We start from the raw sequence: 17,933 nt of genomic DNA, 5'->3' as shown, positions 1-17,933 counted from the left end.
AAAAACAAAAACCCCCAAAGAAACAGCCCTGAAAATTGGAAACCTTGAGATTTGAACACGTGGTCCAATGCTTCTAATATTAGATCAGCACCGCCAATCAACGGAAAGAGATCCATTCAATGCATCGGATCGATTCGTTAATTACCGAATTGTCCTCAGCCTGCTAGTCTGGCTTCTCGCTTTCTCTAGTGTCTAGTCCATAGTCTCTCAGAGCCGTAAAAGAAAGTGACGGCTCGCTAGAGAGAGAGCATAGATTCTGTTTGGTTGGGAGGAAAATAATCCGGAGAGAAAGCAAAGGAAAATAAATTAAAAACAAAAAAGGCTATCTATCAATGGCTCCTCCTCACGGCGACAAATCGGACGCTGCAGATGAAGCCATGGTTGCTGAAACTGAGAAGCGCCCCATTTCCACAATCCTCTTTATCATTGGTACGTTCCTATTTGATATTTGATATTTCCACTCTCTCTGCAACTTCTTCAGCTATTTGTTACTATTGTTCTTGGATAAAATAGTGATCTTTTCGAGTAACAAACAGCTATGCAGACTGAAGCGCTTCCTTTGGTGAACAAGCTCAATCTCACAGAGGACCTTCACCCCGTGTGAGTTCATCTTCTTCTTCTTCTTTCTTTACCAACTTAAACTCATTGTCTCATTGCTTTTCGATTCAGGATCACTTAATTTGACTTTGATTTAGTGCTGTGTTTGAATACTCAAACCTTTTGTAGATTCTTTGTCTTTGGTACTTTTCAGTTTTTGTTGAATAGTATAGCCAGACAATTACTATCACTTTCTAGTTGGTCTATGTGATTTTGTTACAGTGATTGCTTTTGAGAACTGGAGATCATCACTGGGTATTCTGTAATTTTGTTTTTAGAATTGTAAGCGTTTAGTTGGTCTTTATTTATTTGATTGATATGTCAATGCATGAATTATGCAGGTTCCCCAAAGGGGTCCCTTGGGTCCGGTATCACGGTTTTTACAAAGATCTTCATATTAATGTAGTTTGGCCTGGAAAAGATTCATCTTTGGGTAAGTTTTTGTCTCTTCTGAATTTGGATATTTGTTGTCAGGTTATATTGAAATAATTGATTATTTGTTTCGGTTGTTACATGGTTATACTTTCAAACATTTTATATGACCTTAATTGACATATTTCTTCAAAAGAGAATCCCACACATGATACATAATTAATTATAGTTGACCTCACAAGAGGAGGCCTAGACCAGATTTAATTGTAACAAGAAAAAAAGGATCGCTAAGTTGAAATTTCTACTTGATATCAGTTTATTTTAAAGCATAAATGAAGCTGTGTGATTCCTTCTAAAGCTAGTTCGGGTTTGTATTAGAAAGTCACCCACTCCCTCTAAATCATCATATGTTATCGTTGGTTTTTACCTTTTGGTCACTTTATTGTAATCAGACATCAAAGAAAAGAAGTGGCTGTTTTTGTTTCAATGTTCTGTACCTAATCCTCAAATTTTCTTTCAGGGGTTGATTGTGTAGGCACAATCTCTGCATCTCTTGTGACCTATGCTGCCATTCAAGCATTACAGCCAGACCTAATTATCAATGCAGGCACTGCTGGTGGCTTTAAGGTATTTTATTTTCCTACCAACTTTGCTCTTCTTCTTGTACTAGAAGTTCATTCTGTTTTCATTTTTCTTTCTTTCAATGAGAAATCTATGGGAGAATCTGTAGTATTGAAAGAAAAAAAAAAAAAAAGGTCATCCTTTTCTTACAAAAGACACTGAAAAGTTTGAGGATTCTATTATTGAAGTGCAGGGACCATGATATAAATGAAGGAAATACACAAGTGCATGTATTTATCACAGGCTCATGCTTGTGTACACACACACACACAAAATATTTATGTAGAAGTATGTTGACATGTGCAGATATTATGTGAAGCATGTTGACATTAATTATTTTGTATTACTGATTAATGGATGCTTTCAGGCCAAAGGAGCATGCATTGGTGATGTGTATCTCGCATCGGATGTTGCTTTCCATGATAGAAGAATACCTATTCCTGTGAGTGTTCCTTAGTTTTTTCATTGAAGTACTTTTGATGCTTTGTTAAAAGAGAAAATAATCTAAGCATATGTTTGGCCATCTATATGTTGGGTGCCTGTACTAATGTAGTATGAATTGAACGGACAGATAGGGGAAAGGAAAGATAGAGGGATGGTTAGCCTAAGGAACTTGTGTGCTTAATGGGATAATATCAATTCCTGTTTGCAATATTTTCTGATAATGACCAACCTTTTTACAACATGATGCAGCAGAAGTCCCAAACTAATTACATCTCTCTACAATATCTTTAGTATTGTGAATGCCATGAACTTTGCTGGATCTGATAGGGTGAATTGAATGATTGCTGATATTATGTTGCCTAGAATGGTTAAAGACATCAAACATTGGTATGAATGAGTAAAAGTATTCATAGTTTATGGGTAATGTTTGTTTATGAACCACCTTCCTGCTTCATGCTGTATTGGACTTCATTGATGTGGTAATTTGAATGGTAATTACTTATTCGAAATTTTCTACTCAAATTTTGTCTGCCTTGTATGTCTACTACAGGTTTTTGATCTATATGGAATTGGTTTACGACCGGCCTTCTCAACACCCAATCTTCTCAAGGAACTTGACCTAAAGGTAACTACCATGCAGCAAAATGCTTGGACACAAAAGTTAAACCTTAAAATCTATCTCTAATTGTAATAGCTTCCAAATCATTTAATATATTGCTGTTCAGTGTAAGTTTTTAAATTGGAATTGTCCGTTATGTTAACAAATGCTCTTAGGCATGCATATGTAATTTATGGTAGAGATTCACATGCATTATCGTGATACTTGGCTTTCCTTTTCTTTGTGTTTGATAGCGTCACAAATATTCACAGTGTCATTCATGCTTCAGGTTGGAAAACTGTCTACAGGAAACTCTCTAGATATATGCCCACAGGATGAAGCATCAATCGTTGCAAATGATGCTACGATTAAAGACATGGAGGTAACCTCTTAATTAAACCATACCTTAGCATCCTTCGCATATTAGATCAGGGTATCCCTGCCTTTTCACGGAAAGAGCATTGAACCTTTTTGCCTCTTTTAGATTTAATATCAGATGTAAATTTGGGCCTCTCTGCACAATGGTATAACTATCAGTTTAAAGAGGCGGAGTGGGGTTGCGATAGTTCGGGGGTTTGAATCTTGTCAATCAAGGAAAGAAAAAGCCTATTCTGTTAAAGAAGATGGTTAATTGGCATTCTAAACGAGACCTCTATTTGCTTAAGCTCTGACAAACATCCATATGGTCAGACTTTTAAGAGTTTTATGAATCACAGCCTTCGGAAAAATTAGATTTCCTTGTTTGTGGTATAGATACCTATTGAGAGCTCTGGAATCCGACAGTCATTTTTGCATTGTATTAAAGCATCCTTTCCTAAATTTTTTGGGTTTCAGGGTGCGGCTGTTGGCTATGTGGCAGATCTATTTAAAGTCCCATCAATATATGTTAAAGCTGTGACTGATATAGTAGATGGTGAGAAACCAACTGCAGAAGAATTTTTGCAAAATTTGGTAGCAGTTACTGCTGCTCTTGAGCAGGCAGTCACCCGAGTTATTGATTTTATTAATGGAAAGTGCCTCTCTGATCTCTGATTCATTTCATCAAAACTATATGTTTATGAATACTATGTGATATAAATTGTCCCCTGGACCTTAGATCATTAGGTATCTTCAGATTATGGTGTCGTTTTAAAGGTCCAACCACAACAGCTAAACAATATTTTTGGTGACCCGATATCACATAATATGCCCAGCAACAGTTTGTGTAACTAATATTGAAACAATATTTATGGTGATTTAATTTCAAGTTCACTTCGCACTTCTGTAAGTTAACATATTTTTGGTGAACTGTCTGTTACTTGCTCGGAAGCAGTTTGAAGGTTTGCAAGCAAAGCACAAGGAGAGGATCCAAATAGGCAAGAAAAAACAGTTTTCCTGGAAATTCTCTAAAAGAAATCGATGCAAGGATATGCTTTTTCAACATCCCTTAAATAGAATATGCCTAGGTATCACATAATATTGTCAACCTTAGTTAGAACAAACATGACATTTGATACCAAGGTCATGGTCGTAACCAATGGACCTGATGTCCCTGACTTCCTGAGGTTAAATTCTTTGGTCTGGCAGTCATGCCACGTCATCTAGAAATTGACCATGTGGCGAAGTTTGAGTTGACGGTTGCACCAAATCTGCTGGATTGACATGGCGCGACTGTCGTGCCAAATAACTTCTCTAAGGGTAAGGAAAGGATACAACCTCATGGAACCACAAAATGATAAGGATCATTTGAGGGGATCAATTAGAAATAGATTCAATTTTAATTATTTCCCTCAGCCAATGGAACATGCCAAGCCCATGAGTTTGAATTTTAGATTCTATGAACAGAATACACAGAGAAAGTACATGTTTGATTTTCAACTCAAAACGCCATAAGTGCAGCAAATAGTCAAATACTGCCCCAAACGACATACCAAACAGTTACCTGCACCTTTAAATATAACCCACATGAACACCTTGCTTCTCAACTAAACCACTATTTTATGTATGAGAATTGCACACTGCATGTCTGACCCTACATGAAAATGCCAATGCCATAACTCCCTTTGTAATATAATGCCATAAATATGCAGTGGAAACCGTATATATAAAAGCAGCATCCCAATTGTTGCTTTATTGCAAGGTTCAGAGGTTGTAAGAACTCTTATATATGCTAGTCAACATATCAGCATCTCTTTAGAGAGAGAGAGAGAGAGAGAGAGAGAGAGAGAGAGAGAGCAAGACATGGGGAGCGAAGGTTCTGTGCAAGGAGGTTCCACAATGAAAGCGAATGCCGGAAAAGCTACGATTCTGGCTCTTGGCAAGGCCTTCCCTCACCAGCTTGTCATGCAGGACTATCTGGTTGATGGGTATTTCAAAGATACCAACTGTGATGATCCAGACCTCAAGGAGAAGCTGGCTCGACTCTGTAAGTCCACCAACTTCTTTCCTTTCTCTTTCTAATAACAACATTGACACTAATAATTGCACAAACCCAAATCTGATCTACATTGTAAAATGAAACCCAATTCAGAATATTACTACATATATATACTACGTCTTGTTAGACTGTTAATCTGAATCACTGACTAAGTGAATTCTTATTCTTATAACACGATATATTAGATATTTGGTAAGAGAACATTATCATATTGTAGAATAACAATCTTGAAAAGAAATGTGACATTATATAGTATTAGGTGGCTCCTATGCCAACAACCTAACTGAAAGAAGTGCCACTAATTAAGTGATACTTCTTGCAATTGGCAGGCAAGACAACAACAGTCAAAACAAGGTACGTGGTCATGTCCGAGGAGATTCTACAGAAATACCCAGAGCTTGCACTTGAAGGCGTACCCACTGTGAAGCAAAGACTAGACATTTGCAATGAAGCAGTAACACAGATGGCCATTGAAGCTTCACAAGCTTGCATCAAGAACTGGGGAAGGCCTGCTTCAGATATAACCCACTTAGTCTATGTCTCGTCCAGTGAAGCTCGGCTACCTGGTGGTGACCTTTACTTAGCAGGAGGACTTGGACTCCATCCTCAGACTAAAAGGGTCATGCTTTACTTCTCCGGCTGCTCTGGAGGTGTGGCCGGCCTTCGTGTTGCCAAAGACATTGCTGAGAACAATCCGGGGAGCCGAGTTTTGCTTGCTACTTCTGAAACCACCATCATTGGCTACAAGCCACCAAGTGCACACAGACCATATGATCTTGTTGGTGTTGCACTCTTTGGGGATGGTGCTGGAGCCATGATGATTGGCTCAGACCCTGTATTGGTCACTGAGAAGCCTCTGTTTGAGCTTCACACAGCCATACAGGAGTTCTTGCCAGGCACTGAGAGGACCATTGATGGAAGGCTCACAGAAGAGGGGATCAGCTTCAAGCTAGCAAGAGAGCTTCCTCAGATAATTGAAGATCACATTGAGGGGTTCTGTGGAAGGTTGATGGGAGTTGCTGGATTTGATAACAAGGAGTACAATAAGATGTTCTGGGCTGTTCATCCAGGGGGTCCTGCAATCTTGAACCGGATGGAGAAGCGTCTTGATCTGTTTCCGGAGAAGCTGAATGCTAGCAGAAGAGCTCTGATGGATTATGGCAATGCTAGCAGTAATACCATTGTGTATGTGCTAGAGTACATGATAGAAGAGATCAATAAGGCCAAAAAGAAAGAGCAAGAAGATAGTGAATGGGGGTTGATACTGGCTTTTGGACCTGGAATTACTTTTGAGGGAATTCTAGCAAGGAACCTCTCAGTCTAAGTATGCAGCCAAATTTTATGCAGCACTGAAACTTTTCTCTGCTGACATTATCATATACATGACTATGTTTCCATTCATTTCAATGGATTAATCTAAAACTAAACTCCTTAAATAAATGGGGGGCAAAGTCACATACTGTATATGGCCATTCGTTCCAAAATCTCTGCTGTCAAAATTGCATACGCCTGCGTTGGCTGTCAAGCGTCAACCAGCTAAAAAAGACAACACTTGTGTGCATAATGGCCATTGGTCAAGGTTTTTCCCTTCTGTCCATTTATTTTCTTTAGGTAACCAAAGAGTAGTGGTGGTGTAGGCACTTGGCAACAATGGCACACCAAAAGGTAGTTTGGTTCCACTCAAATTGGTGGGAAGATAACAGACAATTGGGTTATTGACTTTCGAACTATATGATTGAAAGAAAACGGGTACACTCAAATGACGGACTAATTTAGCCATATACATTTTTAAGTGGATAGAGAGATCATTGCAAAAAAAAAAAAAAAAAAGGAACAAAGATGAGAACTTAAAATTATCAATCCGAGATTAAAACAAATTTAGCCAAATTTGTACTATATTTATCAACTTCATTACAATAAAAAAAGCTAAAGCTATAGGGGTCGGTAGACCCCATTGCCCCCACCATGTCTTCACCACTGGCAGAAGCGGATTGAGATCATACAACTCCTGAAGGGAGACGGAGTACAAGCTGCCCTCCAAAAACACTGTAAAATGAAAATAGCCACAATAGGTAAATTTTGAATGAAATAATATATACACCAGGAGAAAAATAATTGTGATGCAAATAAACTTGCAAAAACATCATTGATTAAGGCCAACCTTTTGACATAGTAGTAACAGAAGTCTGCTAATATGAAAGTCTGAACAATTTCTGAAATAAGAACCATAGAAGGCCATAACCCGTAGCCCAAGGCTACAAGCAAGTGTCCGCGAGTATCTAATACCTGTTAGAGCAATAGAACATATTTTATTCGTAGAAGAATCCGACGAGATCATGCCCTTTAACAAAATCAAACTAATTGCAGTAACATAATTCTTCAACCACTTTGATCATTTAGACACCCATATACAGAAACTACGTATTTAGTACAGGTGCCAACGCATGGACAGATAGACTACATCCATGTAAAGGAACTTCGGGCACAACAAGGGTTCTCATTTCTTCATTAAAAAATAAAAAATAAAAAATATTGTTCTAAATTGCTAGTTTATTAAAAAATAAAAAATATGAAATATTGTTCTAAATTGCTAGTTTATCATCAATATGCCACTTCCAAATATGACACTAAAGCCACCACAACAGGTGCCTACCCTGGAAATTGATTCAAAGCATGTTCATAAACAGCATCTAGGCATCAACTAAGCAACTCATCTTGTATCATGCATAATCAACATATTTCCAAAATGCCACAAACAAATCAACCTAATACAAAGCAAACATATATAATCAACCCCGAAAGATCAAACCTGAAGAACCCAATGGGCACAGCTCAGGAACCTTGCCACACCCAGTGCAAATACATAATGAGCTGTGAATGGCTCAACAATCTGAAAGTACAAAAAAAAGAAGATGAATCATAGAGAAAAACAGTAAATGCGATCAAATTTCAAAACCCCATAAACATAATAGTTTTCCGTTCTATGAAATTATACCTTTGTGTTCTGCATGACCCGCAACTGGGGCAGTACGGAAACAGCTTCCAGATATACGCAAAATGCCCAGGAAATCCTGTTCAATAAATGATGAGAAGTTGACGGATGAATGAACAAAGCTAATGCAGCACATGGTACCACCTGCATCCAATAAAAAAGATAGGATATTACTATTAGAAAGAAAGCAACGTCATCAATAACAAATAGCAAGCAACATAATATCTGAGGTCAAGAAGAAACTTCAGAACACATCACTACTGAAAGAGGAAGTCAATCAATTTGCCTTTAGAATTTTTGCTTCACATGTATAAATGTTTTTAAAAAATATATATATTGATTGAGAGAAACTCACAACATAATATATTGCAAAGTTGTCTTTGTCCTCCATGTAACTCGACTTTAAATTGAAGCGGATCATGTAAATAACCCAGAGGGTCGTCACCAGGGTAGCTAAATCAAGCAGGGTGTGTATATCATATTCCATGACAACACTACAGTATAATCTCACAGCTAAAAACATTGCTGTTAATTCCTGGGATTTGAGTGATAGCCCTGCAAACAATTCCAATATTTACCAATCAAACTTTCATAAATTTCTTAGAATAAAGCATATTCAACAGGCCAGAAAAAACCGAAAGATAGTTTTAAAAAAAAAAGAGAAACATACCACAGGTTAAACATTTAAGGGGAAAAAAGCGCTACTCTTGTTCCTCTTTATTTAAAGCATGGACTTATGAACTTCTTTTCTAACAATTATATCATCAATGATAAAGCCCAGATGTTTTTTTAAGCAAAAAAGCCCAGATTTTCCCTCAATCCCTAAAAATTTCTCATAAAGCAAACAAACCCAATAAAGGAAATTTTTACATATAAAATTCCAGTCTTCCTAATATTGAAGCATCTGCACTCCAACAGAAAAGCAACTATCAAATAACAACAAAAAATTCAATTACATCAACAATCCATTAAAACCCAAATTTTCCACCATTCCAAACAATTACTAAAAAAACCAAACAAGCCCAAATAAAGGAAATTTTTACGTATAAAATTTCAGTCTTCCTAATATTGAAGCATTCGCATTCCCACGACAGAGAAACAACTATCAAAATCTTCTATCTTAATAACAACAAAACATTCAATTACATAAACAATCCACTAAAGCCCAAATTTTCCACCATTCCCAATAATTGCTTAAAAACCAAACAAACCCAAAAAAAAAAAAAAAAAAAAATCCTGAAAAGTTCAATACTTTACCCGCACAAGTCTTCTCCTTCATGAGCTTGTAGATGAGCACGGAGATTCCAATTGAGTGCACAGCCTCAGCTGCAACAAAGAGATTGTCGTGATCGTGAACGATAAATCGGAGCAGAACCAGGGCGGCCATGCCCGATACGACGGCCAGAAAGGCCTTCACTTTCGGCGGCTGGCGTCGGACCCATGTCGAAACGGTGTGGATCGGCCTCTTCGGAGCCCTCATGAGGTTTTCCCTTTCTTTTTTCCTCTTCTGATTTTCTCGGTCTCTTGATTTTCCCGGAAAGTGTGATGGGTTGGAGAGAAACTGAGGGAAAATTAATTAATGAAGTAGTTGTGGTGCGGAACAGACTGAGAGAGAGAGAGATTTTCTTTTCTTAATTGGACTGCTTGCTTTGGAAGGAAAAGGAAGGAAAAACTTTCAGTGATATTAAATCGGGTGGGTTTTCGGATACCCGGATTACACATCCGGATCAGGGATATATAAGAGATGACAGACAAACGACTCCTCTGTATGTCGTTTGTGACACGGCCATGAATCATATGTCGTTTTCCATTGACAAGGGCAGCGTTTTGAGAAACAACTTTTACGCTCAGTTGCTGAGCAGATCCTTGCGTACGTATCCACGTAATAATATAATAAAAAACAAATTTTGTATATGCCACATATTAATATTTTATTGAGAGTGGTCTATTTACATCCACCAAAAAGTAAGTATTAGATCAACAATAAAAAACCAAAAGAGCGTTAATAGAAGTATAGAACCACCAAAAAATAATAAAATAATTCTATCTAAGGACTGAGGTGCAAATCAATTATCACATAATGTACACATTTTATTATCCTATTTTGTTTAAATTAGTGAAAAACTAAACATTATCTTGGTTGTTTTGGATAAGTGGAGAACGATATTTAACTCGAAATTATATAAATTTTTCAGTTGTAGAACACTTGCTGGTATTCAAACAAGAGATTGATTGTACCACTAAGGCTCTAACCCAAGTGGTGAGAGAGGTAGGGCAATGAAGTAATGGATTAGGATTTAATAGGTTCAGAGTTTGATTCCTCAAATGTAACCAAACAAGAGTTTGACTCTCACACTCATAAATGAAAAATAAAGAAATAAAAAAATGCTACGTTGCAATAGCTAAATTAGTGTAAAATTAAAGTACTTTTAAAAACTTTAAAAACGTTTTTTTCTTATGTTTGGCAAAAAAAAAATTAAAAGCGTTTTTGAGTTACAAGAACAATTAGAAATGCTTATAAGTACATTTACAAAAAACACTTGAATTTTTTTCAAAAAAATTTATGTCTTTCTAACAAAAGCACTTCTAATGAAAGCGTTACTAAGTAAAAACACTTCCTACAAAAACACTCCCAAACAAGCCCTAAGTGACACAAGAAATAGAAAATTATCATCAAATGCGGACACATGTTAACTAGACTGTTTTACACAAGTTTTTGTCCGTGGCCTAGCTTATGCTCAAAGGATTTCCCATGAACATGAAGAGCCAAAATTGACTCTTCAGGGTTTCTAAATGAGCTCCAGCACAAATGCAATTAGCTTTGGCCTAAAATATGATTTTGGCTGAAGTCTTAGTTGGAAAGTCCCTGTATCACGCTTATCTCTTCAAGGTAATATGTTATCCATCAAACACACACCGACTGAGAAAGAAAAGAAAAGAAAAAGAAATGTTCTGCACTAGGGAAGACATATTACATGCATACTACATACAAGTAGCTTATTTAAACTGAATAAGCAAGAAGCTCGTAGTACTTCATTATAGTTGGTTCCCTTCAACCCCCAAACCCCAAACCAACCCTTGTGCAGAGTAGGTGATCATAGGTTGATCAACGGAGTTAGCAAGTCCAGGAATTTGATCTCCTCATCACGGGCTTCATCTGTTTGTCTTCCTCAAGTGCTACCATACCCAAATGAGATGGGTCTTCCAACATCATCTTGGCCACCAAGTAACCCGCAATGGACCAGGTCTGGAATTTACGAGCCTGCTTCCCAACGTAACGACCGAGTTTCCCATCATAGTATTCAGGCCAATTGTCTTTCAGCAACCTGCTCTCAGCAAGTTCAATGGCACGTCTAGCAATCTGGGGCCGTCCAGTCTTGATGCATGCGGCGGTGAGAAGCCATAAGAGCACTGCCCCAACCACAATGACAAGTGACAACATGTTAACTCAGCAGGTAAATAAAGGATATGGCACTTACAATAATCTTATTGTCTAGTTATCATGATGAGAAGTATAAGCAGGTATGTATACAGAGTAATCAAGTTTTAGGCACACACAAGAGACTACACTTCTCATCTCAATCTATCACTAAGAACTCATAAAAGCCTTGCTGTTGATAAGAATGCTAACTTTTCCATGTGAATTTACAGAGTGCAAATACTTGTGAAATTTCCTACTAATTTGAATCTGTTGCTCTGTCCTAACAAATCCCTACATTCTCTCCATCTCATTTGAAATCATATGCAGACAATTAATCCAGGCCAACATTGATGCCTGTCTTGAAATATTTCAGACACCACTGAATTATTGGGAAAAATGGAAATTTGCATCATGGATAGAAAAATATGGACAAAAGAGGGTAACAAAGAAATCTACAAATTACAAACAGCAGGGATAGGTTGACTAAGGATTCAAGATGATATTAAGGGGAACTGCAAAATAGGTCCAGCAGAATGGCCATGGAACTGCCTAGGCCAAGGAGTGCAGGGGGGCAGGGGAGTTAGTAGTGGGCCACGGAACTGGCTTTTCTTTTCATTTGTTTTAGTGGACTAATTTTGCAGTTCCCATAAAAACATGAGTAGTTAGTAGTTACATTATGATTTTGTGCAGAGGAGACGAAAGTGTGAAAGCATACCTGGCCAAGACCCTCCGTTGTGGTAGCTCCATCTAGTATTTTTCGGGTCGCAGCCTGTTTCAATCCGCCATTCATGACTATCTATAGCTGGGTAACAAACCTTTAATGGCATTTCTCCTGCCAGTTCCTCCCATCGTTCTTCTATGAGATCCATGATTGCCATGGATTGTTCAGGGGTTGCCAAGGATGAAAGAATAGCTATACAATTACCCAAGCAAAACCAACGGAAATCCATTCTTGCGGGACTGACATTCCCAATAAAGTAACCACCATGAGTTGGCATAAAATCAAAGATCCATTCTGGAAGAGAATCTGGTATCACATTGAACTTGTTGACTGCTGTATGTGAGTATTCTTCAGTTTTATACCGATATATGTCATTTAACTGCTTAAAGTCTAACCAAAAGTAACTTCTCATGTGAAAGCTCAAGGCATGAAGGCGTTTTACTATTCGCTCTACAAACTCCTTTCCCTCATCATCTTGCTTAAGCAAAAGCAAAGCACATCTTAAAGCCATGAAGAAAAGAGCCTGAATTTCGATGGGATACCCATAAACACCCTAAAACAGATGATCAATACAGAAGTGAGCTAAGGGAATTGAAAAGATAGACAACACAACCAAAATGTAAAATAGCTGCATATCTATCCCAAAACATAAAAGGAAACCAACTTCTAGTGATGACTTATGAAGATCCAAGAAAGGCTAATAAGCATGCCCACAATGCCTCCTATTACAAGAAAATGTACTCCAAATAGATTTTCCTTAATCAAAATTGTTTTAGCAATTTAATTGAGAGCAATGCTCAAAATCTGATGGGTAGATCATGTCCTCAAAAGTAATGTACACCAAAGCATTGCTAGGGGTTTAGTTGCACAATTTGACCTCCACCATTTTGCCATATATAAGAACCTAAGACAATCATTCAGCCAGGAAAAATATTCGGGTTAACATGGTAAGTTATTTAGCTCACAAGCCTCTAGACAGACCTGATCTATGATATAATTTTTACTGCTGCACTCAAATCATGAGAAAATGTACTAACTGGGAGTCTGGAAGAATTTTTTTTTTTTTTTTATGCTTATTTGGCAGGCAAGAAATATTGACTCAGATTAGAATATATTAGATCCAAGTTCCATCCTCTTTCTTTGACAACTAAACAGATAGAGAGGTGGCCAGGTTGACAGGCAATTCAATATAAGCATTACTCACGAAAGGACGATTTGAATTTTATGGCATGCTTCATACCATTTATTAGAGGAAATAAACATAGGACTCAACATAATAATGAACAGCTTACCATTCTGCGATCAATCATGCAGCATCCATCAGCACAAAGAAGGGTTGGAAATGTGTCGAACCCCTCCGATAGACATAAACTTAGAATAAGGCGCATACCCTTCTGGCATTCAGGCAGGTCGGCCAATGAAGAGTCTCCAGTGGATTTTGTGTATGCCCGAAGCAATATGATCCACCAAAACCCAGAATCAACGGGAGCAACTCTTCCAATCGCACTCTCACCAAAATCTGCTATTAAAGTCTCACTATTCCTGACTGGATCATGGAGTACCTTGAAACTAGCTGGCATTACTCCTTCTCCTAGCTGGAACCTATCAATCTTTTTCTCCCATGACTGAAGACGAAGGGTCTTTAAGAGAAAATTTTTAACTATTTCAGGTTCACCGTTCATCAGAAAAGCCAACGCACTGGGGACAAAGTCTCTCACAAACACCTTCACAGATTCATAAGAACAAAAAATAAAAAGAAAATTAGTGTTTTCCAACTTCGTGAAACTGTTCCTAGAGCTAGTAAATCTGAGTAAAAAACAGAACCACAAATGGGAAAACAGATATGTTGAATATATATCATTTGTTCAACAATAAAAAACGTGTCCTACATAAAGCATATCAAGGGCAGCACTTTAGACAGCATGCATCCACCGTTTGAAACATAGTATTAGAATGTCAAATCAGCAGATTAATTATAAAGCTTGGAAAGTCTGGAAATATGACCTACACCTCCCCCCTCCCTGTGCGGGGGGGCAAAGGCCACTTGCAACAGAGACAATGTGCTAAGCCTGTTTATATGCATGCATCCAAAGTTCAAAAGGATTGTAGGTCAGCAAAAACTGAAGATGTAACCCCCCGAGACAACTAAGAACTGATAAGAAGGACAACACAATGATTTCAAATTTGTCAAATATATGGATGTAGATGTATCACCACTCTGCATCATGAAACATCATGTTTCATTGTAAAAGCATCATAACCCCCCTATTATTACAGACTTAATGTTCCAAACATTAATACAATTAATGAATGGAGCTACTGCTTTAACAAACACCAATGTAAGACCAACAAAGACATAGGGTCTCTTACCTGATCATAGTTAAGTTTTTCTTCGGAGGTATCCGTTGCAGCAATTGTCCCAACTGGCTGACCACGGAAAAACACCAACGAACGCCTCAAAGCTTCCCAAGCTTCAGCAACCATTGGATGTGGCTCAAAGCCAGTCTGTGACCTAGGGGTACCAATGAGTGACCTTCTAGAGGGTGAAAATACAGAATCATGATGGTCAATAAATCTGGAAGAGTTCTCAGCATTTCTTGATGGGGGATGCGGGGACAACGCAACAGATAATTCACTGAGTGACCTCTCATCAAATGATCTTTTTCTCTCCATATTCAGAGGTCTTGGCCTGTCTAATAACTTTGAAAAATCAATTTCTTCAATTTCCGCCACAGGACATAGGGAATCAATATTTCTTATGTTTCCATTCTGAGACACATCCATATTGAACGTTGACATGTCCGAAGATTTCATAATTGTACCCAATGAGGAGTTTAATATTCAACACCCTGCAATTCAACCACCAGAATTGAACCATTATCACCTGCAAACAAACACTAATCATCTATTTCCACCTCTCTCGGGTGATCAATGTCCAGATATTGGATGCAATTACTTTCTATTCCTACAAAACCGAACAGAGATATTCCAACTGCCCAAGTAAAGAACTGTAAATGTTAATCTTACTCATAAATTATTCATACAGGTCAATTTATTGAATGGTAAGTGACAATTAAGAAGTAGTTTCTTCCTTTATAAATTGATCAGCAAAAGTTTGTTGTATACAACAAGAATACTAACAACCCGCCAGAATTTCAATGAAGAATACATTTTGGGCATTTCATTATAACAATGCTTTAAAAGAATGTAGGGAACCAAAGATATTATTATGATCAATCCTTCAAATTTCACTAGGTGGGTCTCCCAATATTGTACCAGACAAAATTAGAGTTGGGTTTTCAATTTCTGAAAAGCCAAATAAAGATAATATTCAATTGATTCAATTTGCTTATCTTTTCCATTTTTTCTTCAACAACCAAGCACACTAGTACACAAGAAAATAATCCAATCTGACCGCCGCAAGAAGAGCAATTAACAGAATACAAATCCAACAACTGAAGTGAAAAACGCTTCAAGATCCAATCAAAATTGAATTTTCTGCTAATCCAAATCGACAAAGACATGCATGCATTATGGAATGGGAATCCTACCAATCAACCAATTGGGTTTCAACTACTACGGAGAACTAACCTCAAAGGAGTCTCAAAAGGCCAGAGTTTCAGGAAAAAAATAAAATGAAAAATGAAAATGAATGAAAGAAAGAAAGAACCAAGCTCACTGATGGGAGTGTATTCTTATAGAATCTTTGTTGGGGTACAATGAGGCGGTGGTGGGGCCACTAGTACTCAACCGGACAAGCCGGTAGGCCTCCTATCAGGGACGGTAGAGATGACTGGCAGATGGGTTAGTGATGATTTTGGTGATGGGGGTGCCTAACATCACACACACTGCTCTACACTTTGAGACCCTCTTAAGAGTATATGAGGCTCTGAGTTGTACGGAAGATGTTGAAATTTTGGTGCAACGTGGGTGACTCTGATTGACTGAGATGGGCAACTTGGCTCAACCCGTCAGATGGGTACTCGTGGGAATTGGAAAGCAATGTTTGCGAGCATAATTGCATGGCGTGAATGAGTGCATGATGTGTGGGAAGGGCTTTGGGACTTGGACCTTAAAAAACAACAATAAACCGGTCAGTCCTCTGCGGCATTTTGACAAATAATTGCTGTGCAATGCACAGAGAAGGTGTCTTTCAGTCTTTGTCTTTGTGCACGCGCTCGGTCAGTAGATCCAAAGTGCCTGGTGATCCCTTTGCTGATTCTGTTCCTCTTTTTGGCTTTCACCGAAAAGTCGGGGCCCCCTTCACGGCTTCACCAACGAAAAGAGAGAACGCTCACATGATGACTTGATGAGAGCTGGAAATTTTTTGTGAATAATAATCAGAACAAAATTGCAAATTTAGTCAAATCTGATGCTTTAATATGATGAGGAATATTATATACCAAGAAAATGTGAGAACTTGTTTACATTGTTTTGTTACATTGAAACTAGAATTATGACGAAAAGAAACAAGAATTATCAGAACAAGTAAAATTAAGTAAATGATAGAAACTGTAATTTATATTTACTAAATTATTTTTTACACTTTTAAATTCATTATTAATAATTTTTTAGATAATAAAAATAAACTATAAATATATTCACCAATGACTAAACTATAGCGAGTATTTCAAGTTAATTTCCGATTAAAAACATATTTCAAATAAGAATGATACAATTGTGTTGATTTATTCAATTCACTTTAAAACTTTTACACGTTATTATAGCTATATTTTAAAAAGTAAAATTGTTGGTGTAATAAGATACGCACGGTAATATATTATGGTATGAATGATAATACAATAATATAAGAATTATATAGTGTTTTAACTTATATAATTAACCGTAACACTTTTACACATAGTAGAACTTTACTTTGAAGAATACAATTCGCATTTTTAAGATTATCAACAACTAATATCTATGATATTTGAACTTAAAACATCCTCTCACAAAGAGGAAAATGAATGTCACCACTAGACCAAATGGTTACTTACAAATATTGAGCACACTTCTAAAAGCAAGTATTGCATAAGGCTAAATGATATAAGGACCAATTAAGCATTGAGCTAATATAATAGAATGAGTGTTTTGCTAATAACTTTGACACTTGGGGAGCATATGTTATGTAAAATATGAGACATTCACATATTGGATTAGGCCCAGCACGTTTGAGATTGTGGTTTGGGAACTAAAAGTAAATTTCTCTCACAATTCTACAATAGTCATCATAGTTTTAGTATTTGGTAAATAAAGTACAAGCATTTTTTTCTCTCATTTTAAGACCTCTTTTACCCTCACATCATTTTTGAAATATGGTTTATCAAAAACTAAAACCATTTTACTTCATAGCTAATTATACTATGATTATATTTTACAATATCAAACCAAGCCTTAGTTTTTGGTCACGCCCATCACCTATGAGGCTATGACACAAAATACTTTTAGATTTGAAAAGAAAAGGACAAATTAACTAGCGATACAAAAAATAATAATAATATTGGTTACACAATACAAAATAATTTTATTAACAAAAAGTTTTGAAAAACTACCCATAGAGATTTTTCGTGGCTTCAAATAAAAATATCCTTTTCAATTGCTTTTACAGTTTTACTTTAGTTTAACAAAATTTTGACTTTAGTTTAATTAAAATACTAAGAAAATTTGGCAAAAAAATAAAAATAAAAATTAAAGATAAGATCAATTGAACGACGTCGTCGATCTTTTCTTCATCTGAGGCCCGCTCTGCAT

At 37.0% G+C, this 17,933-nt stretch overlaps 4 protein-coding genes across 7 annotated transcripts; 2 read left to right on the top strand and 2 right to left on the bottom strand.

Moving 5' to 3' along the window:
- Nucleotides 1-195: 195 nt before the first annotated feature.
- Nucleotides 196-3,883, top strand: LOC147276461 (Phosphorylase superfamily protein). The gene is made up of 8 exons (XM_086253614.1): nucleotides 196-429; nucleotides 537-600; nucleotides 939-1,030; nucleotides 1,490-1,596; nucleotides 1,958-2,032; nucleotides 2,585-2,659; nucleotides 2,922-3,014; nucleotides 3,467-3,883. The coding sequence occupies exons 1-8, from the start codon at nucleotides 333-335 to the stop codon at nucleotides 3,662-3,664; spliced, it is 801 nt and encodes a 266-aa protein (XP_086109740.1). The 5' UTR covers nucleotides 196-332; the 3' UTR covers nucleotides 3,665-3,883.
- A 969-nt stretch (nucleotides 3,884-4,852) lies between these two features.
- Nucleotides 4,853-6,485, top strand: LAP5 (Chalcone and stilbene synthase family protein). The gene is made up of 2 exons (XM_086254674.1): nucleotides 4,853-5,036; nucleotides 5,378-6,485. Exons 1-2 carry the CDS (start codon nucleotides 4,853-4,855, stop codon nucleotides 6,370-6,372), a joined length of 1,179 nt encoding a protein of 392 aa, XP_086110800.1. The 3' UTR covers nucleotides 6,373-6,485.
- A 393-nt stretch (nucleotides 6,486-6,878) lies between these two features.
- Nucleotides 6,879-9,696, bottom strand: LOC147276459 (uncharacterized). The gene is made up of 6 exons (XM_086253495.1): nucleotides 9,298-9,696; nucleotides 8,396-8,595; nucleotides 8,044-8,184; nucleotides 7,858-7,938; nucleotides 7,210-7,334; nucleotides 6,879-7,094 (listed from the first exon to the last, which is right to left on the bottom strand). Exons 1-6 carry the CDS (start codon nucleotides 9,518-9,520, stop codon nucleotides 7,046-7,048), a joined length of 819 nt encoding a protein of 272 aa, XP_086109621.1. The 5' UTR covers nucleotides 9,521-9,696; the 3' UTR covers nucleotides 6,879-7,045.
- Nucleotides 9,697-10,916: 1,220 nt separating this feature from the next.
- Nucleotides 10,917-16,535, bottom strand: A/N-INVB (Plant neutral invertase family protein). Of its 4 annotated transcripts, none has more exons than XM_086255511.1 (5): nucleotides 16,254-16,535; nucleotides 14,553-15,066; nucleotides 13,475-13,906; nucleotides 12,177-12,735; nucleotides 10,917-11,451 (listed from the first exon to the last, which is right to left on the bottom strand). In XM_086255511.1, the coding sequence occupies exons 2-5, from the start codon at nucleotides 14,994-14,996 to the stop codon at nucleotides 11,156-11,158; spliced, it is 1,731 nt and encodes a 576-aa protein (XP_086111637.1). In that variant the 5' UTR covers nucleotides 14,997-15,066; nucleotides 16,254-16,535; the 3' UTR covers nucleotides 10,917-11,155. The 4 variants fall into 4 exon arrangements, with proteins under 4 accessions (XP_086111637.1, XP_086111638.1, XP_086111635.1 ...); XM_086255512.1 differs by having other exon boundaries at nucleotides 14,553-15,031; XM_086255509.1 differs by lacking the exon at nucleotides 16,254-16,535 and adding an exon at nucleotides 15,774-16,236 and having other exon boundaries at nucleotides 14,553-15,031.
- Nucleotides 16,536-17,933: the final 1,398 nt, after the last annotated feature.

This window comes from Dryas octopetala, chromosome 8 (assembly GCF_963921425.1).
Source record: "Dryas octopetala chromosome 8, drDryOcto1.1, whole genome shotgun sequence".
Taxonomy (NCBI): domain Eukaryota; kingdom Viridiplantae; phylum Streptophyta; class Magnoliopsida; order Rosales; family Rosaceae; genus Dryas; species Dryas octopetala.
This window is presented reverse-complemented; position numbering and strand designations above follow the sequence as displayed.